Source organism: Protomyctophum bolini, assembly GCF_963924005.1.
Source record: "Protomyctophum bolini genome assembly, chromosome: 1".
Taxonomy (NCBI): Eukaryota; Metazoa; Chordata; class Actinopteri; order Myctophiformes; family Myctophidae; genus Protomyctophum; species Protomyctophum bolini.
In genome coordinates, this window is record NC_137862.1 from 11229391 (window position 1) to 11257352 (window position 27962).

Here is a 27962-nt window from a genome sequence, read left to right on the forward strand (position 1 = left end):
GGTGCGCGTGCTGAACGAGACCATATGTGACGATGCAAGTGTAAGAATTCCATTATTGCATTATTCTCATGCAAAAGAGAGAGAGAGAGAGATTGAGAGAGGGAGAGAGACTCATTTCTGCTTCAGCTCATTTTCTTGAAATATTTCACATGAATATTGGCAGCCGTTGTGCTGCAGAAGACAAAAGGAAATGAACCACGGCTAACGGAGCCAAAGACAACACACAGTGTGAGAAAGTCTCGCTACAGTTATACTGCTCTCCGCACAGCCAGAACTGATCCCAATCTAAGCTATTAAAATTGCCTTGGGGATATAGTATAAGAAAATAATAGACAAGGAAATGTATTGGCGACATGTGCTGGGCAGTGGGCAGTTTGGGCACATATGTGCCATAGCTGCAGAGGAGTTTTATCATGCTTGACAATGATTTATTTTAAGGAGGGAATATCGAATATGTTCTGTCTGGAATATTTATACTGGACAGCAGTGGCATTACATTATGTTAAGGTCTAACACAAGCCTTTGGGAGACAGTATTTCTTTTAGCAAGGGTAGTTTGAATTGTTTAATTACTTTAGCCAACTGCTATTTCAATGCTTCTGTTTCAGGCCTTGTAGTTCAGCCATTTTAGGGCAGGGGAGTAAACATTCCCCAAAATGAAGCCCACGCTTTGTTACTAACAGTAGAAAGATTAAACGAGGGATGGGTGGATCGAGACAGATGATGGCAAGAGAAAGGGAAGGCAGGGGGAGGTATTTTACTATAAATGACACTTGCCAAGAAAGATCCACAGGCCACCCCTGCACTGTTTTTCCTTATTTTCTTTCTCCCACATGGTAGTGTGTGCTGATGGGAACCTTGAAACTTAGCTAGAAACAAACTAATTAGCAACAAACTCTCTATAAAGGCATTTAGAGCACTTAACTTGCAACCTATGTCGTTATAGCTATCTCTGATATCAGTGAATTTAGGGCTGACCAATATGGACAAAAATAAATAACATGATTGTTACTGTTTGACACCAGACACTAGCTCTCTCTGTCTCCCATCACTCAGCACCTGACCTCTGTGCACTCCAGATTACAGTTTTTTTCCCTTCAAATTCACCCCCACCTCAACCACTCACGCCCAGGTCAGGCTTTATGTTGTACAAGATGATCTCAGCTCTGCTCTGCATTGCTCTGCTCTGAGAGCTCAGAGAGAGAGAGAGAGAGAGAGAGAGAGATCCAATTCAACTCGGGAGGAGCTCTCTTACTGTCAAAACAATCCACTCCCATCATCACTGGCCACTTCTGCTTCTCTCACTCAGATCCTCTCATTCTTCTCCCCCAGATCCTCTCATTCTTCTCCCCCAGATCCTCAGGCAAACGTGAACTGATTTTCGGCGATGAACGCTGTCAAAAATGAAAGAACCCAGCAGGGCCATATCAGTCTCCTCTGGCCAGACCCATTTCCTTAATTTGCTCCGTTAAGAAGACCGTTATGCTTCCCCCGCTCCCCTACCACACCCTCTTTCTCTTATCATACACTATTACATTTTAAGTGTGTCCTATAGTGGCTATTCAGATAGGCCTTCTATGCAACAAGAACAAATTAGTCTACTTATAAATAATTACGCTGGGCCCATTCGTCATTGAGTATTTCCCTGTGGCGTGGACACATGGACAGGTGCATGATTTACACATTTGGCACGCGTAAAATAAACCTCACCTTTCCACAGTAGGACTCAAATAGGACGTCCTCTTCTACTGACTCACACATAATTTATTGCCTCGCTTGCTGCATCATTTGCGCTGGATATATTGTATCGCGAGAACAGAAAAAAAAACTTTTTGAGAAAGTTGAGTAGGGCAGGGATGAGGAAAGAGTTCTGCTGTGAGCGAGTGAGGGAGAGAGAGAGTCAAGTTTTACCATTCTCATCCTCTGGAATGCAACTCCTCTAACTTCCATGCGAACACAAGACACACACAATTGGATGCACCGGGCAGAGTTAAAATGCGCATTTATTTACAGCGGTTCATCGCACGGTTTGACAGCCTATTCTTATTTTAGGAACATTTCTTCAATCGATTGTTTAGGAATATCTGCAAGTAAAAGCGACTTAGTCCTGTCGGGTCCGAAGCGAATCTCCTGCCAGGGAGAGAAGGTAAGGTAAACGCTGGACACACTTGTGCGCTCAGATAAGAATTTTATACCGCAAGATATAACAATCATGTCTTTGCCGTTTTCCACTAAACGACCATTAAAACAATTTTACTTAATGTCACCCCAGTTAACTCAGTAGGGATGTTGTTTTTTCCATGGCGCAAGACATCACATGCACACTTTCTCCGCGTCTTCCCAAATCTTTTTGTTTTGCAGCTTTGACTCGAGAGTCGAGAGTGTGCAGAGGGCGTTGGAGTTGGACGGCAGACCCGTAAGAAGACGCATACATTTTTACCCCTACCCCACCCCCCCCACCCCAACATTGGAAGTTTGGGAACTTTTGAGAAAAGATGCTGGACAGTATGTGTCGAGAGCGGCTGCTGCAGTTGACCGTGGTTCTGGTAGCCCTATTGTCGCTGTGTGCGGAGGCTGGGGACACTGGGGAGGTGGAGGCCACTGGAGACAGCGAGGTGTTGGCCAGGCAGTCCGAGACCAGAGCGAGCAGGGCGAAGAGGAGGGGAGGAACGGATGCACTCAGAGGGTAATGCAATGTTGGCCTATATTATATACCTGGCACATATAAGTTAGCTAAAGCTACACATATCCTTTCTTTTACATTCGTAACCTGGCACAGTGAAATTGCACGTCAGACAGTGATTGGAGCAGGTGGCTGTTGTCTATTCATCAGCTATACAGCCTGCCTGGTCCTTCTTAAAGAGGCTGAGATAAGATTCTGTCATTTTCTGTCTGTAGCCTAATTTATTAATAACGCAGATGGAACCAAACAAATGAGATTGTCTGTGATGGGAAGTTTGGAGCAAAGTTTAGTAATTAAATACTGGCAGGAATATTACATTCCTGCTGACTGCAATAATAAATTACACCCAAACAAAGGAGGCCATTGGTCGTGTGTGGCTGTAGGAATGTCTGTTGCAGAGAGAGAGAGAGAGAGAGAGAGAGAGAGAGAGAGACTAACAGCATAATAATCCTCTTTCTGGCCAAAAACACCACACCCCAGTTTGGGATAAATCACATCTGCAGCTGTAGCCTACACAGTGGGTCACTGCTGGAGAGGTTTGTGTGTGTGTGTGTGTGTGTGTGTGTGTGTGTGTGTGTGTGTGTGTGCGCGTGTGTGTGTGTGTGCTTGCGTGTGTGTGTGTGTGTGTGTGTGTGTGTGTGTGTGTGTGTGTGTGTGTGAACAAGAAAGAAAAAGTAAAATAGGGATGATTTCTCTGCCAAAATTATGACACAAAAGAGATCACAAGGGTCACTCAGGACAAGTGAATAATATCCTTAGGCACTTTCACCTGACATGTTTAGAGCTCATTATTGAGACAACTGTATATACACAGTAGATGGGAGCCTGGGAGGTGTGTGTGTGTGTGTGTGTGTGTGTGTGTGTGTGTGTGTGTGTGTGTGTGTGTGTGTATATGCAGATCGAGAATGCATGCAAACTTGGCTGATTTCAACTGCAGTGTGCCAAATGACCACTAGGCTTTACTGTTTCCCATACAAGTTTTGTCTGTGAACATTACTGAGAAGTTCAGATTCAGAATGAATCTGTTCAGATTCAGAATGAATCTGAACAGAAAGACAAGACAGTGTCATCGTGAGATCTCTGATCTATATATTGTTATCAATCATATGATTATATAAATATATAATTATATATCTACCGGTATATACTAAGGGCTCCATTTTCATAAATGCACCAAGTCTCTGTCTGTACGTCTGTCTTCAAATTCAACACACGCGTGGGTTTCCAAGGCTAGTCCCTGATGGACCGTCATGTTTGTGAACCATGGAAATGGGAATAGGCATGCATACGCCTAAAAGCGCAAACTGCGCAATTCAATTTCGGCTATATAGCTATAGGCCATAGGATATAATTTTGTTATGTGCTAATGGCTATACATATCTTTTTTGAGGTTTGAGGACTATTCATTGATTCAGCATGGAAGACTAAAGCATTCTAAATATATTTATGCATGTCTTGATCACTGGTACGTCACCCTCTGAGCTGACGTGGAAATGAGCGGACTATACGACGGTAACTTGAGAATCATTCGCCCCACTGACTTCAATCGACACACACGCTCCACACCCCCACAGGGAGTGCAGGTCCCAGTGTCGAGTTGGTCGGACCCACAGTTGTCCAGAACCGCCACAAAAGGCCTCTCTCTGCCCGGGCTCTGGACAGGGCCCCTGCCCAGTGTCCATATATGGCTATGCAATGAGTATTGCATAGCCGGGTGGGCCGGTGGGGCATGGATCTTCATCTTCCATCGATACCAACTTGGTGCTCTACAGCCAGGCACCGGTCTAGTTAGCTCAATGGTAAAACATTTCAGCACTTTCAGCACAGGAAACCGGTTTCAAATCTGGCGTAGAACTAGAAAGTTACATAGTGCAACTTTAACTATGTTAAGTGAGAAGTTATAATGGGGAATATTTGTTAATTTGCTTATTAATTAAGAGAAATCTAAGCAATTAAGATTAGTATCTATACGAGCATGGTGTGCAAGGGAGTGCGCTGTGATTATATACTAACACTTAACAAATGGTGATAAATTCTAATTCATTTATAGTATAGTTATATATTGTTATGTGTTATTGTGAGTTATGTGTTTATTGAATCATGAGGATAGTGGTTGTTTGAGAGGATGTAGGAGTATACAGTATAAGTTCATACTTCCTACTCCTTTTTTAACTTGAAACAAAACAATACTTTTTTCTTTTGTTGTTGTCAAATTACTTTGTTATTGTCTTATGTTTTTATGCTTTATTTAAAAATCTGATCTACAAGCACACAATGGCTTGTGAGCTTGCAGTATATAGATATGTTATTTTCGCTACTTTCACATAACACCTATGACAAAGTAGGGTGTTTTGGGACAACTTTCTGTCATTTGGCACTATAATTAAATTGAATTGACAGTTTCGATAGTTAAGTTAACTGAGAGTGTAACACATTACCAATAAGGTGCCACTGAACTTCTGTTTTACTGATTCTGTCTCTTGGATGATGTATTGTCCCCCAGACCCAATGTGTGTGGCTCAAGAAACAATGCCTATTGCTGTCCAGGTTGGAAGACTCTGACCGGAGGGAACCAGTGCATTGTCCGTAAGTAACGCTACATTTGTAATTAAACACTATGGCACTGTGACTCATAAGTTAACATATTTTTAGTACAGAATACAGCAAGTAACGCTAAGTGTGTAATTCAACACTATGGCACTGTGACTCATGAGTTAACATATATTTAGTACAGAATACAGTAAGTAACGCTAAATGTAATTCAACACTATGGCACTGTGACTTATGATGAGTTAACATACTGTATAGTACAGGATACAGTGCATAAACACTACTTACAGGACAGGTATATGCCACTTGACCTGACGTCAGTTTTCTGAAATACCTAAACTTATTTGCCATTTTTTAATATTTTAAAAAACATTTTAAAACAGTTTGAGGCGTTGTGAGCTTGTAAAGCGGCTATTTGAACTATTTTAAACGTTTTTTTTAAATAGTAAAAAATGTCAAATAAGTTTAGGAATAAGGGTTAAGGGGTGGCCCCTAGTCCCTGTCACTGCTAGCCCATACAGTTGGTCATGTGGGAGGGTGTAGAGTAGACAATCAAGATACACATGAAGTTGCCAGATGCTTCTTTTCATGTGACAGAGTGATAGCTTCACAGGGAGGACGTAATGTTTGCAAAGGAACATGCCTATTCCTCTCAATTCTGCACCCCAATGAATAGGCATGCACAGTAGGAGTCACTAATTGCTGGCCAACTTCCCACACGCAAGGCAAGCGTTCTTCGGTCCTTGCCGGATGCACCACGGAGGATTTGAATTACGGGAACTGGATGGCTTCCCCCCTCTCCAGACAGTAAAGTCTGAGAGCCTGTAGAGTTGTGTGATTGTAATTTGGCCGACAGGCTGGCCAGCACTCTAATGACATTGTTTAGCAGTGGGGTTCAGGGGGTTGGGGTCAGTGGTTGGACTCTACCTGGTGGGAGCTGGGGGCAGGAGACCAGGCCAACAATCGACTTGCGGGAAACAGAACAACAAGTTCAAAACAATTTACAATTACAATTTAGGCATTTAGCAGACGCTTTTAATCCAGAGCGATTTACAGTAAGCAAGAACAACATGTCGATATACATACAAACAGCAAGCACCACAAAATACACACAAAAGAAAGAAAGAAAGAAAGAAAGAAAGAAGGAAAGACAGAAAGAAAAAGCACTGCTTAGCGTCACTGCCAAGTGGTCTCCTTTAACCACGATGAGGGTTAAAAAACAGAGCCGCTATAATTGGACTAGGTCTGTTACAGTATTTAAGTATTATAGATCTGACTTCTATATGAGATTCAGTTCATGGATTATGTTGCCATTAGAAACTCTAAACCAAAACACTGTTAACCCTGTGAGAGGTATACTGTAGGTCCATATGCCAAAACACTGTTAACCCTGTGAGAGGTACTTTAGGCCCATATGCCAAAACCCTGTTAACCCTGTGAGAGGTACTTTAGGCCCATATGCCAAAACACTGTTAACCCTGTGAGAGGTACTTTAGGCCCATATGCCAAAACACTGTTAACCCTGTGAGAGGTACTTTAGGCCCATATGCCAAAACACTGTTAACCCTGTGAGAGGTACTTTAGGCCCATATGCCAAAAGCCTGTTAACCCTGTGAGAGGTACTTTAGGCCCATATGCCAAAAGCCTGTTAACCCTGTGAGAGGTACTTAAGGTCCATATGCCAAAACACTGTTAACCCTGTGAGAGGTACTTTAGGCCCATATGCCAAAACACTGTTAACCCTGTGAGAGGTACTTTAGGTCCATATGCCAAAAACCCAGAGATTTCCTCTCCAAGACCATGAAGGAGATGTGCCACTGATGACTCACCCACCTTTGTCAATGATTTAAGCTGTTATTGCGAACGCATAATTATGAAAACGTGCATTTCCTGTCAGTCAATCTGTCCGTCCGTCACCCCACGCCTCCATATATGGTCATGCCTCGTGACATCACATGACATCATCAGGGATGGAGTTTTTGACAATTCCATATGTTGATCCTTCTCCATCCGTCCTTCCTCTTCGATGTCTCCCTTTTGACTGATACCTGTCCATTCAAACTCTAAACGGGCTGCCCCAGAGCCGCACTAATAACCCGGCAGCCGGCGAAAACTAGAGTTCTCAACCGAAACGTGGTCCGAAAAGTAAGGCCCGGCCTTACCTGGGCACTCATCAAACCCTGTACGCTCAAGACACTGCCCACGCTGCCACCCTTAGATCTCCATATATGGAGCTGACCTATTCTGACATTCCATATGTTGATCTGACCTCATCAAACCCTGTACTCTCAAGACACGCTCCATATATGGCCAGTACAGAATTCATTCCATATGTTGATCTGACCCCCCATGCCAAAGCGCCAGTGCTCTCCCAGCAGTCTGCCGTCACCAAAGGGCGAGGTCGCTTCTCGCCCTCAGGGAGTCTTACTGGTACTGTATAGTGTATACCACAAATCTTAAGTTGCAGGTCATGATTATGTTTGCACTTTGCAGCTATCTGCCGGAGTTCATGTGGAGATGGCTTCTGCTCCAGACCCAACATGTGCACCTGTCCCACCGGTCAGATCTCAGCCTCCTGTGGCTCCAAGTCAGGTTGGTTACTCCCAATACACAACTTTGAATATGATGCTGTTTGGTTCACCTTTCAACATTATGCTGATTTGAAGAGTGGTTGCCTTTGACGTGAAGTGGCTGTTGATAGGTGATTGTGTTTATAATATGCACATTTAGGTGGCCAAATCAATACCTACATACAGCATACAGTACAAATACAAAAAGAAAAACTTTTGTATTATGGTTTAATATTCTATGTTGCACAGTATATACAAACATTAAAGCTAGCTAAATGCTCATTTGAGAGCAGCACTAGAACATACCCATTATGTGTAGGTTTTTCTTTTTAAACAAAGGGAAGTAATGTTATGGAGAGGTTTAGCAAACCTTTCACACAAACAATTATAATAATAATAATAATAAAACTTTATTTGTATAGCACCTTTCATGACATGAAATGCAGCTCAAAGTGCTTTACAGAAAAATGGAGAATAAAAGAAAAGCAAGGCAACAACATTAAAAACAAGCAATTGACCATATTCAATTCGGGCTGATGAAACAAAATATATATTTGTCTATAATGGTTGAAAAACCATATACAGTAGACAGAGAATAATTCCTTCCTGTCCTTTTGTAGTTGAGTGCAATTGTTCACATTAACATCTCCACTGTTCATTTAACGATTTGTATCTCTGAGAGTGTACAGACTATATTTGTAGACTCTTGTGGTGTAAACGAACAGATTTTACTGTGTAATATCCTCTCCTTGGTTTTCATTTCTAGATACTGTAAAAAATATATACCATCATTATTCAGCACATTGCCATAATGATTGGACATCACATCTACATTACCATAATGTTTCAATAATAAATGTACATTACCATAATCATAGTGCTTGATATTCACCCTAACTTTTGACCTAACTAACAATTGATCTATGTTGCAATCATCAACTTCTCTACCATGTTTCAACTCAGCACGTTTGCCCAACTATGCTCTGTTTTCTCACAATAACGATCTGGGGAAATTATATCTGAAGGTCTGAACATGATTTACAAAAAATAAAACCTGCTTTGCAACGCATTTGCTTCAACATCTAAAGCGTCCGTCTTGTTCTCTCTCTCTCTGTGTGTGTGTGTGTGTGTGTGTGTGTGTGTGTGTGTGTGTGTGTGTGTGTGTGCGTGTGTGCGTGCGTGCCATTGTGATCCTCTTCCCACAGTTCAGCACTGTAACATCCGTTGTATGAACGGGGGCACATGTTCCGAGGACAACTGCAATTGCCAGAAGGGCTACGTGGGAAACCACTGTGGACAACGTAAGGACCGCTCTACGCACCATATGACCTAACTGGAGGTGTACTGCATCGATGCATCCATTTTAATCCTAACCATCCTACTATATCGATATGCAAACAGCTAAATCGTTTTGCAATGCAAATAATCGATTGTATCGACACTTTTATTTAATTACTTTTCCATTCCATATCGCTACACTTGGTCTATCGATAAAGGTGTGTAATCTCTGTGTTCATGTCAAGGTGCAAGTTTGTCCATATGTGTTCAAATGCAAAACTGCACTATCCACACGTTTTAACACACATCGATTTCTAAATCATTGAATCATATCGCCATGAATGAAGCAATATCGTTGATCTATCGTATCGTATCAACCATGTACCATGTACAGTATGTGATGTGTATCATATCGCTGTAAGAATGTATCATTACACCCCTACATTACAATGAATCCATTAACACATAAAGATTTAAAAAATAGCATATACAAGCTCGCATTGTGGCACAAAGTGATGTACAGCAGTGAGTGCTGTATATCTGCTATCTTTGAATAGCCAACGCAAAAATCGAAAACAGATTTCAATGTGTTAATTCCTCCCACTGTTTGCCACTGCTATAGAGCGCCGCAGTCCCCGCCCCCTTTCAGAAAAGCGAGTGGCCCAGGAAGTGGAAGCCCCATGCATTCTCCCATCGGCACTTTTAATATAATTTATTTAAAGACGGTTACGCCGCGGACAAAGCCAATTCGGATTGTGACGAATCATGACAATGAACACAATATTTTGGGACGATCAAATCATTAGAAAGAAGAAAAGAAAGTCAGGAGACAACACTATTTGTTTTATTTTTCGTCTTATAAATTATTTGATCGGCCCAAAATATTGTGTTCATTGTCATGATTCGTCACGATCCGAATTGGCTTTGTCCGCGGCGTAACCGTCTTTAAATAAATTATATTAAAAGTGCCGATGGGAGAATGCATGGGGCTTCCACTTCCTGGGCCACTCGCTTTTCTGAAAGGGGGCGGGACTGCGGCGCTCTATAGAGCGTCGCAGTCCCGCCCCCTACCAAGGCCCAGGAAATGATTCTCCGTTCATTTTCCTCATAGACATTTTAAAAAGTATTTATTTAAAGACGTTTAGTCTCGAGTCGTGACAACTCTTGACAACAAACACAATGTCTATGGGAAAAATGCATTGGGAATCATTTCCTGGGCCTGGCGTCGTCATGAAAGGGGGCGGGACTGCGACGCTCTATTGTGCCCTATTGGCTCACCTGCCAGTGAGGAGCCATCACAGGAAGGATGTAGCACCTCTGTCCTAGTTCTCCCATTCCAAAAAGTTCTTATGCACACCTACGGGGGACAGGTGCGTTGGATAAATGAACTGGAACAGTAGGAAAATACTACAATCCCACATACTGTCTTCACTTACAGAATTGTATTTAAGCACCAATGTATTGGTTGATCAGACCTTCATCAGGCATCAGGTTGCCATTTTCTCACATGTTTCTCTTTCTCTCTCTGCAGCGGTGTGTGAAAGTGGCTGTCTTAATGGTGGACGGTGTGTGGCCCCAAACCGCTGCGTGTGTACCTATGGCTTCACCGGGGCTCAGTGCGAGAGAGGTAATGAAGAACACATTACCTCATAGTACTAAGCAATGCACTGTACTGTGACAAATGTATTGCTTTTGTACAAAAAGATGTGACCTCATGCTGTTGGTGTGCCTTATGCCTCATTTCTGCTCTGTAACAGGAGAGTATTGCTCTCCAAAAATAACAGATCTTCCAGTTGACATCATGTTGCAATGCGTTGCCTTGATAGCTTGAAGATCAGTTGTGTTGAGTTCGGCAAGCGACACCATTGTGTGACGGGAGTATAAATTGAGATTTTCTTTTAAAAGCAGGTTGTGTGTGTGTAGTCACAGTCAGATCTGGTGTGTGTTCATGGCTGCTATGTGGTTTGTTGTGGAACACTCGCATGTCATGCCGGTGCTCAGAAATGACCGTTATTTTCCACATCTGCTTTCCAACGATGCTCTGGGGAATGTAATGTCTCTCTGAATGTGTTCTGTTTGTAAACCGGAGACATCCCCGCCCCCTGTGGTTCAACTCTGGCACATGTAAGCAAGGTCTTGAAAGTATACAACACACGCAAAGTGAACGTTGCCTGTCCTGTGTTTGTGTCAAGTGTGTGTGTGTGTGTGTGTGTGTGTGTGTGTGTGTGTGTGTGTGTGTGTGTGTGTTGTGCGTGCGTGCGTGCGTGCGTGCGTGCGTGCGTGCGTGCGTGTGTGCGTGCGTGCATGCGTGTGTCTTTTTGTGTGTAGGCATGTGTGGAGTGTATAATATGTCATGTATCTCCGAACACTAAGGGGGCAGGCAGCAGGCAGGCTGGGGGTCTGTTGTGGTGATGACCCGTGGAGGTCACGCCAATGACCTTGTAAAGCTAATATTTGGACTGGCTGCAGACCTTCTAATTACCAACATCGATCTTAACGAGGCCAGACTTTAAAGGCCTGTCAGTTGGCCCTGGCTGAGGACACTGGTCCTCTGGTGGTTTACTACAGTGTCCACTTTAAATACAAGATTATATCAGTCTGCCATGGCGACTCAGAGCTCAGTATTATCTACTGTAGCATTGGTCTACATGTTGTGATTCAAGTTTCCACTCTTTCTCAGTATCTCGTGCTATAGAAGCTTGGCCAAGGGTTTCCGTGAGGCTGTTTTAGAAGCTCAGAAGAAGTGGTGTCACTGGATGGTTGACGTCAGCGTGGCGAAGGTTTCATTTCATTTTGTTTGTGCCTTAGGTACACTTTGTCTCAGTGTTGATTTATGTAACAGATGGTTTCTGAAACAGGCGTACAATTTATTCGTATATATGTGGATGTGGCTGGTTTGTGCTGATGAGAAAACGTATTCCAGTTTTGCCAGTATTTTAACGTCTAGGAGGATTTCCAACACACTCTTTAAGAATTATCTCCTGCTTTTCCTTGTTGGGTGTAGGTTGATTGTCATAGCGATCACAGAATTATGTCAAAGTGTGTGTGAGAACTAATCGAATGGTTGAAAAACATTGCCCGTGTGTCTTCCACAGCAAAGAAACCAATCTAGCTTTGCATTGTCAAGTTACTTATTGGCCAAATGTGAATGACAAAACGTGATTACATTTTAAAATAAGAGTGCTCCCTTCTTTACATTTCAGAGTAAAATGTACTCCTTTCTTTTCATTTAATGACAAAAAAGGCTCCTAGTCTTATAGCCTATGATATCTATCTAACTATATTTCATCTGTGGGCATTACATCGCATCACCTTGAAGTCTGAGTTAAGTTGGTTTATTTAATATCTTTGCCTTTGGTTCTCGATGTCATTTGAAGTCAGCATAATGTTGAAGTACAGTAGCTCATGCTAAGAGACGTCATTGGTAGCAGGAATGTGGGTGCTCTGTTCAGCACTGGGATATAGTGGAATATCCTCCGCAAAGGTATGGAAAGTAGGCCAATAAATATGGTGGCATTTTGGGTTAAGTTACTTTCGCTGGAATTTCTTTGGCCGTCATCCATCCCCTCCCAAGGGTATGCCATTGTGCTTTCAGAGCATGCACGCACACACACACACACACACACACACACACACACACGCACACACACACACACACACACACACACACACACACGCACACACACTCTTAATGCAATTTACAGAGAGCAGTCCCCTATTAGGCTCTGATCTTATCACATTAGCAAAGCCAGGAGGTTTTCCACAACACGTGACCTTGGGTGGGAGGAGGGATTTCAGGGACCCAGGGGTTTTCTTTCCTTGGACTTGGTCTTGGAAAGCAAGTGCTCGTCGGTATACAGTATATGAACACATCCGAATTGCAGAGATGTGTGTGACGCCCTGTCATCTGCCTCCTGCTGCTGAGGGTGAATTGTCAGATCAATATATCCTCTGTTGCTTTACAAATGTGATTTAAGGCTGGAATGTGGGACCTGGGTTCGCAGTGACACACAGAGCCCCTGTCATTCCTGCCGTGGCCTTGCTTCACTTATGGAACAATGACATTGAGAGCTCACTGTGACGGCATGCGATTCTCCCAGGATGACTGGCGAAAGGTTTGGTCTGGAACATGGCAACGCGCAAATGACACAGTCATTTAGGGTGGGATGGTTGAGGCTGAGTCAGCTGAGGAGCACTTTTGTTCGCTAATGCCCAGATGACTTTCACTATCGGCGTCTGTTCCAGCCCACTGCAAGCCTCGCTAGATAGATAACCAAACCCTTAATCTTAGCTGTGTGTGTGTGTGTGTGCACTCTGCTTGTTAGCCTGATGGAGAAAGAGACCATTGCTGACAGGCCTTTTGTCTTCAGGGAAGGTCCCACCCAGATACTGGACCCATAGCACATGCATGCACCCCCGCCTCTCGCTGCACACGCGCACAGTCGCACATGTGCTCAGACACGCACACGCGCACATGCACACGTACACGCACGGACACGCACATGCACAGTTGCACACAGACACACACACGCACACAAATGTGCAAACAAAATTGTGGATATACTGTAGATCGTCGCTATCGGGCATAAATATTGTATCTCCATATTTCATGTTGTAATGATTTTACATAATGCTTTATTTTATACTTCAACGTTACGAATGACAGTGTCATAAAAGTATTGAAAATTCACAATTCACAATGCAATTGTAAAATATCTAAAACATAGGCTATATCTAAATAGTTATGCCTGGTCAGGTTTTTATAATTATTTAACCATTGAAAGGTATTAACAACAAGAGCAGACTAAAAAATAACTACATTGGATCCATTTGAAACCGGGTTCTTTTATCCATTTCCTGTAAACAAGTAAGACGCGCGAACGCGGGAAGCGAACGCAGCTCGTAAATTGCAATAACAACAATTAGAATAAATTACGTACTTTTTAAGATTTTTGTGTGTGTGTGTATTTGTGCGTGCGTGTGTGTGTGTGTTTTATTATTTTTTTCTTTTTAGGTTTTTTCTTTTTAGGTTTTTTTTTAGTTACGTTTTTTTAAGTTACCGGTACGTTTTATTTTAAGTTAAGTTTTGTGTGTGTGCGTGTGTTTTGTGTGTGATACATCTGCGCCCTCTGGTGGCGGGCCGGTGGTGTTACAGCGTGACACACACACACAGACAGACAGACAGACAGACAGACTGACACAGAGACAGTTTAGGCCAGCTTCTATATAAGTTAGTGCTCACTGCGTTTTGGACGCTCGTGGGGTAATCGTGTCGCATTCGGGTTCTTGGAAACGCCCCCCTGAGGTTAGGTTTAGGTATAGTTTTACTGAGGTTAGGGTTAGGTTTAGGTATAGTTTTACTGAGGTTAGGGTTAGGTTTAGGTATAGTTTTACTGAGGTTAGGGTTAGGTTTAGGTTTAGGTATAGTTTTACTGAGGTTAAGGTTAGGGTTAGGTTTAGGTATAGTTTTACTGAGGTTAAGGTTAGGGTTAGGTTTAGGTATAGTTTTACTGAGGTTAGGGTTAGGTTTAGGTATAGTTTTACTGAGGTTAGGGTTAGGTTTAGGTATAGTTTTACTGAGGTTAGGGTTAGGTTTAGGTATAGTTTTACTGAGGTTAAGGTTAGGGTTAGGTTTAGGTGTAGGCTGTCAATCACAGCGACTGGCCAGTCACAGCGCACCATTTCCTCAAACGCGACGCGGAACCCTGACCAGCGTTTTGGACACAAGGAAACAAGGTTTCTGCCCGACGACAGCAATGATATATTTCATGGTTGTTGGAGTTGATCCAGAACCTGCTCTGACCCACTTCCTGACAGGCTTCCTGGCCTTTCACACGGAGATCATAATAATTGTGTGCATTCAGTTCTGGGCTCCACGGAGACTGCGTCCCGACCCTCACAATAGGGAATCCATTGCTGGACACAGCACACGTAACCCAACGCAACATACATTCTATCCTAGAGTGAGAACATCCTTACTTACTTCCTGAGACGAGTGATGTGCTGACATGTGTTTCCCACAGCACGGCCCAAACAAACCAAAAACAACATTTTTATGTATCTCTGTCTGTTTTGAGCTCATCTCTGGCGAGCTTCTGCATTGGGGATTTGAGGACTGACTTCGGCCGTGTGTGTGTGTGTGTGTGTGTGTGTGTGTGTGTGTGTGTGTGTGTGTGTGTGTGTGTGTGTGTGTGTGTGTGTGTGTGTGTGTGTGTGTGTGTGTGTGTGTGTGTGTGTGTGACTGTCCCTTTGTGTGTGTTAACACGCACGATTGTTCCCAGATGTACAAGACATGGGTGGATCCCTATGTTGTATTGCTCATGGAGAGAGAAAGAGAGAGAGACAGACAGACAGACAGACAGACAGACAGACAGACAGACAGACAGACAGACAGACAGACAGACAGACAGACAGACAGACAGACAGACAGACAGACAGACAGACAGACAGGTGGTAGGACACTACTTTCACCCCCACAGCCCTCGTCTGTTTTCCTCAATCAGTTGACTATTAAAGTGGCCTGCTTCCATCCAGATTGATTTCGTGCTCTAATCTATATCTTCGTTAAGTCTCCTCCTCCAGTGGAAGCCTTAATAAGCAGGTATTATGTCAGATGGATTATGTGCGGCAGCTAGACAATCATAACACATAGACCTTAATCGGATGAAAAGGGGAAACCTTGGTTCTCTATTTATACAGTCTACTGTACTTCATTTATATGGGGGCGCCATGTAAAAACTTTCCATAGCCCCAGTAATTGGCTTCCACAGACCATACAGTCTTTGCTATGATCCTTTGTTGTTCCATGTTGAAACACAAGGTAGGCAGACGCTAGCTGTTGATGGCTTGTTTGCTGATCAGAGGACAACCTGCATTGTTCGAGGCCCTGTCATCCCTCCTGAGATGACTTTGAAATTAATCCTCCAAAGAACTGTGGCCCAAACAGTGCGTTGGGACCCATTTGTGGGTCCCACACACTTTTTTTTGGGAGATTGGGAGCCCGAAAACACTGCTCCAAAGTGTTGCTATAGACTCTATAGCACTGTGACTTAGAGGAAGAAAAAGAGAGAGAGAGAGAGAGAGAGAGAGAATGTGTGCACATTGTAAAATCCTCAGTGTACCACTTTCAACCTGGCGTATTTTTGGAATGTCATTTAGGCAGAAAAAAGGGGACATAACAGATCTACCAGCTCACGACGCTGTTTTCGCTGCTCAATACCAATGTCTAAAATAGGGCATAAGTGGCTCATGTATCTATACTGTATGTAACGCCGCCATTGTACAAATGTACCCTTTTACATTTGTGCAGTCTCAGGCCCTGTCCACACACACATACATGGGCGTTTCTATTGTGAACAGAGCTTTTTATATGCGTTTCATAAACACATACAAACAGTGTTTTAGGCCCCTGCAAACGGACTGTTAACAATGACGAGGTAAAGTGAGTTTTTAGCTGCCACGTCATAATATGTGCGCCAAAGTTTTTGGCTTGTGATGTCTGAGACAGTCAAGAGTATTTGTGCTATCTCTTGTCTTTACATGAGACATTTCGGCCGCGGACAAAATACCACTGGTTTTAACCTCGCTAAAAAGGCTTTTCCCTTTTTTACACATAACGTACAGTTACAACCGAGTAGGTCTGCTATTTTTGAAAAATCGAAGAACGACTGACATTTTTTAGAATCTGATCTCAGGTCAGAATGGGTTAATCAGACCAAGTGTGTGTCCAGTGGAAACCTCGTATGAATCTGATCTCAGGTCAGAATGGTTTAATATCTAAAGAACACAGAGTAAACTGGGCAATGTGGGCGTGACTGACAGGCGTTTGCAGCCTCACGATGACGGCCATGTTTTTTGCAATTTCATGTGAACGGAGATTGTTTTGAGAAAAATAAAGGGAAGCTCCGCACACTCAGATCTGTGCACAATCATCAAAAAGTATTTATTGCAAGCTTATTATTATCTTATTGTAAGCTTATTATTATTGTATTGTGTATATTATTGTCAGTAGACCGAAAGCTTGCAATAAATACTTTGATTGTGCACAGATCTGAGTGTGCGGAGCTTCCCTTTATTTTTCTCATTATCCCTTTGTGACTCCAGCACCTCAGCGGTGCTTCTTTTAACAGAGATTGTTTGAAAATAACCCTTGTAATTGTGGACTTAGGCCTTAGAGTTAAGTGAACGCTGAGGATTGTAAGAGGAGAGTGAGAGAGTGAGACAGAGGAAGCAGAAAGAGAGAAATGCAGGGAGAGAGAGAGAGAGAGAGAGAGAGATGACCCAGTTGTGTTTCACACAGCGCCATGCCAGAGACACAGACTCGTGGAGGCTGAGCCGCACGTGACGGCCGGGGCCGGGGCCGGCCACCGGTCCACACGGGAAACGCACAATGTCTCGTTTGTTTTAAACGAGCGTAATGTTGGAACGGGGCTCCCTCTTTCCTCTCGCTGTCTGTTGTCTGCAGTGAAATGTGGAAATGATTTTTGCCTTTGGACCACGGCCAGGTTCTGTTGGGAGAGATGAGTCTCTCTCTCTCTCTCTCTCTCTCTCTCTCCCCCCTCCCCCCCTCTGCATCTTGATGTACCAGTCGGTCAGTCTCTCTGTCTTTATTATCCTGATTGGGGTCTGATTCTATTCCATCTGAGGAGGGAGTTTTCAATTGAGAAGGAGTGATATATGGAGGTGGGTCGACACAGAAGATAAATATAGAATACAGAGGGGTAAAAGTATGCAGGTTTTAGGACAGATGGGTGAAAGGGAGGAGTGGTGAAAAGTGTTGGGAGAGGTTACCTTTTACTTGACAGAATTTACAGTAGGGCTGGGTATTTATCCCATTTTGGGCGGGAACCCCTTTTTGGTGTTAGTATTATGTTATGCTTTAGCTATTGACAAATAGCAGATCTACAAGCTCATAGCACGCCACCGAGTGGTGCGCTAAGAGCTTGTAGGTCTGCTATTTTTGAAAAATCGAAGAACGACTGACATAGAAACATAGCTTTTTCAGAAAACTGTCAGGATGTATAGAAGATCTTTATACAATCTGATCTCAGGTCAGAATGGGTTATCCTGTGGGTCCAGACTGGTGTGTAAATCACCTGCTGTGTTCCATAGACACACCCTGTCCGTCAGCCTGGACGGCTCTTTGGAATGATGACCTATTCCCCAGATTGTGCATAAATGGAATTTTGACGAGAAGGAATTCCTAAGGTAGTAACACCAGGGCAGTGGTTCCCAAGCCTTTTTCTGGACCAGGGCCCACTTTGTGGCCCTCCCATCTGACCACTTAACACGGCAGGCCATGCATCAATCTGGGAACCCATTGGCCCTCCCATCTGACCACTTAACACAACATGGGAACCCATTGGCCCTAAAAATAAAAAGTCAAGTCACCAAGTACAACTACAGTTGACCCAAAGTGCTTTCCATTTAAAAATGACATCACAAAGAGCTCATAAAATACAACACAGTAAAACGAAACATTGAAGCAATACTTCATACAAATACAGTACAACAACATCAAAAGGACCATAAGAGCAGTACAATTTACACAGAGTTCTGAATGCCCCTACCGACAGATTCAGTAGCGCAGCTCATAATATGTTCTTGAGATTAAGTGCATTTTCAGAGCAGGTTTTAAAAATACCATGACGTGACAATATTAATACAAAAAATATATACAAAATTTAAGTTAGTTAGAAATCTTCTCTTATGGGGGTCCCTGGCTAATTAGTGTCAATTTGGGGGTCCTTGACATGAAAAAGTTTGGGAACCACTGGTCTAGGGCACATGTTAGTAGGGTGCCACTTTCTCCTGAGAACCTACTGTGGAACACTTTGGGGACTGCGTGATAATATCACGAATATCATGATTTTCCATTCCAGATATTTCATGTGTGTATGTGGGTGGGGGTTTTTTTTGAGGGGGGGGGGGGAGTTGGGTGTTTGCCGTGCTCTTTTACTGTCTATTACTCCTTTCTCTACATCCTCCCCCACACTACTTTAAAAGCTTTTCCAGACCTCTTCTCTATCTTTGTGTTTTTCTTTTGCACATGCGCAAGTACGCATGCACGCACGCACGCATGCACCACACGCACGCACGCACGCACGCACGCACGCACACACACACACACACACACACACACACACACACACACACACACACACACACACACACACACACACACGAAACACACTCAGCATAACAGCGCACCTGAGAGCCAGCTACAATGACCAGTGCACCCACAGGGCATGCGTCGGTGGCTGCCATGCCGGAAGTCATTGGTTTTAAAGTTATGTGTGTGAAAAAGACATGAAGCTAGATTGTTTGTATTTTGTTTTCCCTTCTTAGTTTGGACCATTAAGAACAGTATGTGAGCTTTTGAACTCCCACGTCTTTGGCTTGGGCTGTAAATAATCTGATAAGGTTTCTGTAACACACAATTCTTGGCTAATGATGCAAAAAATGTGAGTTTGGAGAATTTGCTGATATAATCCCATCATATTACATGAGGAAAGGGAGGCTGTTTATTTCTAGCGTTAGCATAATAAAAACGCTATTGGTATTGATTTGTCAGTGGCAAACGGCAGTCCCACGTGATTAGAGATTGCTCCTGGTTCAGGTTAGGCACTGTTAGTCATGGTTAAGTTTAGGCAAGGCTATGCTTAACCGTTAAGACTAAGGACCTTGGAAGGGCCTTCAGACTCAAATTGCCCAACAGCTTACAGTAATGGTGTTTCCTTTACTTATGATGTCCGACTGCTGAATATCCACTTCCTAACAAAAGAGAGATGCTAGAGACTGGATAATTATAGTCTTAAAAATATACTTTTGTCAAGTCTGACATTGGGCGACCTCTGGTTAGAGGCCCTCAGTAAGTAGACAGTTGGATATAGAGCAATTCACTATCTAAACTGAATGATGGATACAATGTATGTAACCTAGATACCATACCCTGATGGAAAATGCTGTTTATTTATTTTTATTTTTATTTTATTATTATTTTATTTTTCTTCTTACTATGTTCATTAGTACTTTCAATGTGTTTCAACTAGTTTAGTAATTACTTTTACTGTCTTGTACTGTCTGTCTTTGTTTTATTTGTCTTGTTCTGACCTTGATTGGGGGGGAGATATTTACAGGTCTGATACAGCAAAATGTACACATATGTTTATTCATTGCTGCATCAATAAAAATAAAGATAAAGTGTAAATATATATATACTTTTGTGCCTTGGTAACACTTGGTAACACTCTCCCATGTGTTGCAGACTACCGGACTGGACCTTGCTTTGCCTCGGTGAGTAACCAGATGTGCCAGGGCCAGCTGACGGGCATTGTGTGCACCAAGACCCTGTGCTGTGCCACCGTGGGGCGGGCATGGGGTCACCCCTGTGAGATGTGCCCAGCACAGCCTCACCCATGCCGGCGCGGCTTCATCCCAAACCACCGCACTGGGGCATGCCAAGGTAAAGTCTTGTTTCTTTTTATGCTTCGTTTTCTGTCTGCCTCTTGTTAAAAAATTATCTGTAATTCTGCCGTGCCCCTTTTTCTCTCTCCTTTTACTCTTTTTTTAATTGGAACTTATCATCACCCAGTGCCTCTTTTTCCTCTCTTTTTGAGATTTCAACCCTTTTACAGCCTTTCTTCGCTCACCTCCATCCGTTCTTGTTACATTTTTACCCCATCTCCATTTCTTGTTCCCTCCCTCCACCTTTCCCGCACCAAAGGATTAGTTCTAATTGGGTTAAATTGGGGTGGGTGGCAGTGCCCCCCGCGTGTGTATGGAATGCCCACAGACACCCACTGCGGTGGGACTGTCAGAGGCAGTAACACGGGTCAGTGGCAGTGCCACGCGTGGGAGCTCATTTCTGGTCGGTCAGACTCTCCCTTCTCTGCCCGAGAAGCAACAACATCAGGGCCGCTACAGGGGAGACGAGATGGGGCGCGCCAGCTCTCAAGGGAACATGCAGTACTGTACTGACATGTTACATCACATCATCACATCACAGGTCCTTCAGTCATTTCAGCAAGCGACACAAACAGCTCAAGAACAGTCCATTTCTTTTACAATAGCTATAGACTTTTGCTCTGGGGAGGGGGGAAAAAGAGCTCTGTGGTGGCCATGTTTGACATGTTAAGTTACCTCCGCAGCAAGGCTGCTCACATTATCAGTTCAGCAGTGGCACCTTTGCTTGCAGTGATTAATTGTTCAACTACTGCCGCATCAGCCCTAGGGCTTATCACCCTCAGCCCATTTATCAGCCCTAGGGCTTATCACCCTCAGCCCATTTATCCAGAGAGAGCAAGTGCATTTCCGGCACCGGCGTCGCCGCCAACTGCCGATAGTAGCCGCGGCAGTGATTCCGCATTAGTCCGACACCTTACACCAAACCCTAACCTAAACCTAACAGGGAAGCCATGGGTCATTTTTAACCGGCAATGCATGTTGGGATCCACGGTACACTGCTGCTGTTATAGGCAGTTGCCGCAGGTGGACTGGCGGCCCGCCGGACGGACCGACACTGGAGAGTCAGTGCAGTGTCATAACCGTAGCAGTCGCCACCCCTCCCCCTGGCAGCGCCGCGTTCGATCGCTGCTGCCGGAGAATACACTCACTTTATCACTCCCCTCATCAAATCAAGGCTGGTTATGTAGGTCGGCAGCCGAGAGAAATTATGTTCATTGTTTCCCCTACACAATTAAATCATCATTTTTACTTTAACTCTGAGAGTTAAAGTAACACACCAGACTCTCCACCTTTTCATTGTAGGACTGAATTCTCGTTCCCATTTCTCTCCGTCTCCAACTATAGTCTCCCTGCCTCTTTCTCCTTTCACTTCCTCTGTGTTTGCAGCATTGAGCTGCAGACTAGCTGGCCTCTTCTCCTGTTCCTTCAGCAGGAGACATTCCTCTCTCTCCCTCCTTTCCTCCCTCCCTCCCTCTCTCTCTCTTTCTCTCATATTCCCCTCATCACTCTATTGGTAGCATAGTAGAGGCCAGACATTCTCACAGACATAGTTTCACTCTGTGCGTATCGACAATGTGCATTTGTTTGTGTGTGTGTGTGTGTGTGTGTGTGTGTGTGTGTGTGTGTGTGTGTGTGTGTGTGTGTGTGTGCGTGTGTGCGTGTGCGTGTGTGTGTGTGTATCTGTGGTCAGTGGTGCAGTCTTGTCTCTAGAGTCTAGACCATGGGAGATTTCAATTGGGCTGCCAATGTTTTTTGTTTTTTTTTCATATTCATTTTCCTTTATTTATCTATCATTCATTCATTGGTCGGCCAAGTAGCCAGTCCAGGCATGGATCTGGATAAGTATATCATCTGAATATCCTCTGCTAAGTAAAGCAAGCATTTTTCTACTCATGCCCTTTTTCAACAACATACAAGTGTATGTTCTTAGGCAAGTAAAGCCATCGATTGAACACTACATACAATCTATTCGATCTGCATTTCATTATTTATCAAACGTCTATTTTTTATTAGGGGTGTAACGATATAGTAACTGTATTAAAAGTATTGCCTGGGCCATGGCTCAATGGTCCAGGCACCTTGGCTGGTAATCCAGTCTGGCAGTGTGCCGCAGTGTGCCGCGGGTCTCCCCATCTCTCTCCCCATTTCCTGTCAGCCTACTTTCTGTCCCTCCATAAAAAATATAAAATAAAGGCGAAAGCCACAAAAAAACCCATTTCAAATATCGAAGTATACCGAAATGTAAACAGCAAATATTGTATCGTTACACCCCTAATATATATATATATATATACAGTATATATGCCTTGTGTGTGTAATGGGCTATTGAGAAGTGGGTCGCCTGGCTTTAACATGTTACAAAAAAGTTTGGGAACCAGTGCTCTAGACAGCCTGTATGTTACCATCTTTGGCATTGCTTTGGTTCAATGCTTTAAAGTAGTGTGTGTATGTGCCTGTCTGTGTGTGTGTGTGTTGTTTGCCAACATGTATTAAAAATGTATATTTATATTATTCAGATGTGGACGAGTGCCAAGCCATCCCTGGTCTGTGCCAAGGAGGAAACTGCATCAACACGGTGGGGTCCTTTGAATGCAAATGCCCCGCAGGACACAAGTTCAACGAGATCACGCAAAAATGCGACGGTAATAATGTCAATAATGTCAATAAAATGTTCATATTACAGTTGGAATTATGGCAATTGTTACAGTCGAAGCCCACAGTCACTTGCTTCATTGAAGGGGCTTTATTGGTCTGACATTTCCTAATTAACCCATTCTGAACGGGAACCCCTTTTGGTGTTCAGCATCATGTTATGCTTTAGCTATTGAAAAATAGCAGATCTACAAGCTCATAGCGCGCCACCGAGTGGCGCGCTACGAGCTTGTAGGTCTGCTATTTTTGAAAAATCGAAGAACGACTGACATTTTTTTTAATCTGATCTCAGGTCAGAATGGGTTAATCAGACCAGTGTGTGTCCAGTGGAAACCTCGTATGAATCTGATCTCAGGTCAGAATGGGTTAAAAGTTTTACAGCGGGGTTAGAGCCCACATCCCATGGATTGTGGTCGACGTCATGGCATCCTGATTATTACCGTGGAGGCAAAGTATGCGTTTATACTGTACCCCCCCCTTAGTTTAACCCAACCAAAGCAGGGCTTTGCTTTCTCTGTTTCTGTATAGTAAGATGCCTGCAGCTTTGATACAAACACTGGATAGATTTGTTAGACTTATGTTCTATCATGGTAGAGACTCCATACTACACTAATGCAAATGCACCATCAATTTACTGGTGTGCCGTACAAGACCTTCTTCAGAATTGTATGTACGTCTAAAAAGATATTACTAAGATTTTGGTTTAGCTGGCAATGTGTTTATAATAGTAACGTGTGTCTTTGTGATCGTTCTCTTACAGTAGATTAGTTGTTTTTTAATTATAATATTGATTGAACTTGGCCATGTTAAAAACTTCAGTGTTTTGGTCAAGAGACTGCAGTTTAATATGCAGCCCCTTGCAGTGCAGGTAAGATGTTTAGAACTAACTTATTTTATTTGCCGGAGGGTGTAATTGTCAATCTCTGATTGGCAAGCGGAGTTGGCTGATCACATTATATAGCCCGGTTTTACTTGAAGGCCACTGAGAATCCAATTATTCTAAATTGTCTCTGGACTGTACGACTGTCGAAACGAAACCAAGTCTTTGAACTGAAGTCCTTAATAAAAACCTGCTCACAGCATCTCTAACCTAAATAAAGGCCCACTTTATTAGATATTAAAGTAAGAAATAGTGACTTATTAACAAACCTGTATGATGAATTCCAGACCGAGTTTAACTCTGTTGGGTTGAAACAGACTGTGCAGGGTTTTGCGGCAATCATTTTCAGGGTAAAGTATGTGCTGTTTTATGCCCAGAAATAAACGCCGGAAAACTTCTGGACTGTGTAAAAAGACATTTGAAATGGGCCTACGTTATATTCCTTAACAGACGTTGTGCATTGTGAAGTGTGCACTTTGTGCACTCAGTGGTTTGCTGTACTAAAAAGCAGGGTAGCAAACAAAAGTCCTGGATTTAATATCCTGAAACGATGCCTGTTTAAATTGTCAATGTCAGCATGTTCTCCATTCACTCTATATTTAAAATGTTATGTTTTGACTTTCAACTTCAATCAGGCTCATCTTCAAGTTTGCTCATTTACAGTAGGATCACATCGTAATGTTTTACTCCTCCTCTCCTTTCAGATCTGGATGAGTGTTCTAACATCCCGGGGCTGTGTGCAGGAGGTGAGTGCTCCAACACCCCTGGGAGCTACTTCTGCAAATGTCCTCTGGGATATTACACACCGTTGGACGGCTCCAGGTGCATAGGTAAACACGCACGCACGCACGCACGCACGCACGCACGCACGCACACACGTACACACTCAGGTCTGGATGCACAAAAAATCACAGGCAGGCCGAAGAACACACACGACAGACAGACAGACAGACAGACGGACGGACGGACGGACGGACGGACGGACGGACGGACGGACGGACGGACGGACGGACGGACGGACGGACGGACGGACGGACGAGACAGACAGACAGACAGGTCGAACAGACAGACAGATAGGTCGAACAGACAGACAGGTGGAACAGACAGTAGGATACTTAATTCAGCACAAGGTTGCTGGCTGTGAGCTCCCGGTGAGTGCAACGTACAGTATATTGCCATCGGTTAAACTGAAAGTACATTTATACTGAAGGTAAAACGAGAACGACAGGGTTCACCATTTTGTTACTTTTCTCTATATACGTGTGGAAAATGAGCACAATCCAAGCTTCCAGCTGGTAGAATTTAGGTCAGTAGTTCCACAACAATGAGCTATATTCACTTCATTCTGAGGAGAGGAGGTGATGAGAGAGGAAGAGAGGTGTAACGTCACACTGCTTCTCCCTGTACATACCTGCATTCCTGTGTCTGTCTCCCCACTGCTGGGGAATGGGATATTATGGGCACTGGGGAAGAGGTCTATGTCAGCTTGATGTCTTAAACAGAGGCCGGCTCAGATGGACTTTCCAACACAAGGCAGACAGACGTAGGGGCCACAGGGCTCAACTGATTCTCATCTGTCAAGTCCATTCTCACTCACTCAGGTGACATGGTTTAGTCACGCACAACGGTCGTTGGAAGAAGTCAAGTGTGTGTGTGTGTGTGTGTGTGTGTGTGGTTGTGTACACACGTGTGTGCGTGGGCATGGGCGTGCATGTTTGTGTGTATGTGAGAGAGAGTGAGTGAGTGAATACCACCAGTGGTTCACATCCTGGGAGGTCGATGACACACACACACACACGCACACGCACACGCACACACACACACACACACACACACACACACACACACACACACACACACACACACACACACACACACACACACACACACACACACACACACACACACTCTCTCTCTCTCTCTCTGCCAGAAATGTCAATAAATCACATCAGGTTCAGCTCAGTTTGACCCAAAATGGAACAGAGAGGAATCTGGGTCACACACATAATCACAACACACACAGTCATGATCACACACATTGCACACACGCATTACACGTGTGCGCATAAACACACATGCACGCACGCACACACACACACACACACACACACACACACACACACACACACACACACACACACACCAACGCACGCACACATTCTCATACACACATACACTACGTATAAAGACACATGCATGCATGCCACGCACATGCACACATACGTGCATGCATACGTGTACATGCACAGAAACACGCACGCACGCACACACACACACACACACACACACATGCAGCACCCCCAGGAGAGGATGTTTGTGAGGAAGGAATGTCTGCCTCTTCCGCTCCAGAGAGGCTGTTGGACCAAACATGTCAGCCCGTTTCCCAGGCAGCCTCTTGCCTCCCACTAACCCCAACCTGGTTTGACATCTTCTGCCACTGAATCAAGCAGACGTTACTGGAGCCCCTGATGTGGCTGCACAATGGTCATGTGACCAGAAAGTCAGTACGTTCGCATAACCATTTGACATGAGTCATGACCTTGACTGTACCTTCCCAAGGGACAGAAAGATGAAATATGGATCACTTTTTGACACGCATACTGAACATGTGTATCAAGCAGTGGTGGACAGTAAAAACATTAAGTAGTAGGCCTATGTGTACTTTGCTTGAGTATTGTGTTTTTGGATATACATTTGACTTTCACTCCACTCCATTTCTAGTAAGGGAAATACATTATGAATGAACCATTCTAAAAACCTTTTCATGTCGAGGACGCCGGATGCCCCTCCTTTCACAATGTTGAGGACGCCAAAATAGATATGTATTTGATCGCAGACCCCATCTGAAAGGATTTAAAAAAGATAAAAAATGTAAGAATATCTACAGGCTCAAGCGATGTAACACGTTGTGAGCTTGTAGATCTGTAATTTTCATACCGTGCACTTTGAGAAACATTGACTTCAGCCCTATTTCATCACATTGTGATGCATTGTGAGCTTGTAGGTCTGCTATTTTCACAAATTTTGATATTTTTCAAAGAATATTGGGAAAGATTGCAATACAACAATGCGTTGATAAAAATAAAATGTACTTTGTACTTTTGAATAGGCCTACATAAAGCATTTTTAAAAGCCCCCCCCCCCCCCCCCCACTAAAACATGATCATGAGTTACTATGATTATACTAGGAGGAGGATTTTTTTTTTATTATTTATGTGGCCACACCTAGTTTCCACATTAGCACCACCCACCTGAACTTAAAGGACAACTTTAGTTTTTTCAACTCAAGTGGTGTATTTCGATTGGGCCTTTTGACTCAAAGGCTTTCAGCTTTCAGGAAGAAACCAAAAATAGACAGGGAAGACATATTTCAATATTAGAGTAATGTTAACTCCATAGACACAAAAGTACAACAATCACTGCACCACATCTTTAACTCATTTGACAATTTTACTTCTAAATTGACCCTTCGCTAAGCCCCACCCACTCTTGGGTAAGCTTTGAGATGCTAGTTAAATGATGGGATTTCTCCATATAAATCATCATTTCAGTAGCAAGAGCTTCAAAATGTCTTCTCTAGTCAACAAGGCCTGCAGTAGGCTATCCACTGGAAAAATGTGCATGACATTATTTCAAGAGAAACTGTATCCAACTCAATCAACTTCTTTAACCACCATCCGACAGGAGTTTTACATTTTCATGTAATGCATGGTAAGACTACTGTGATTAATATTATTGCCATCACCTGGGTCTAACTTTCCCAACGTTAAGCTGTGTATGTGTTCAACAACACAGCCATGCAAAATAACATTGACAGCTATGAGATGACGGAAGCTTGCCCAGTTTAGCAACGATTGCTAACCTAGGTGGATTGGCATTGGACA

At 43.5% G+C, this 27962-nt stretch overlaps 1 protein-coding gene across 2 annotated transcripts in view; it reads left to right on the forward strand.

Moving 5' to 3' along the window:
* Nucleotides 1-1866: 1866 nt before the first annotated feature.
* Nucleotides 1867-27962, forward strand: part of fbn1 (fibrillin 1) — a 79462-nt gene continuing 53366 nt past the window's right edge. The window contains exons 1-9 of one of the 2 annotated variants that reach the window (XM_080760061.1): nt 1867-2150; nt 2361-2685; nt 5186-5268; nt 7726-7824; nt 9008-9103; nt 10612-10707; nt 20347-20544; nt 23063-23188; nt 24783-24908. In XM_080760061.1, the coding sequence (XP_080616187.1) occupies nt 2495-2685; nt 5186-5268; nt 7726-7824; nt 9008-9103; nt 10612-10707; nt 20347-20544; nt 23063-23188; nt 24783-24908 (1015 nt within the window). In that variant the 5' untranslated portion in view covers nt 1867-2150; nt 2361-2494. The remainder of the gene's footprint in view (nt 2151-2360; nt 2686-5185; nt 5269-7725; nt 7825-9007; nt 9104-10611; nt 10708-20346; nt 20545-23062; nt 23189-24782; nt 24909-27962) is intronic. The other variant, XM_080760060.1, reaches the window with a different exon arrangement.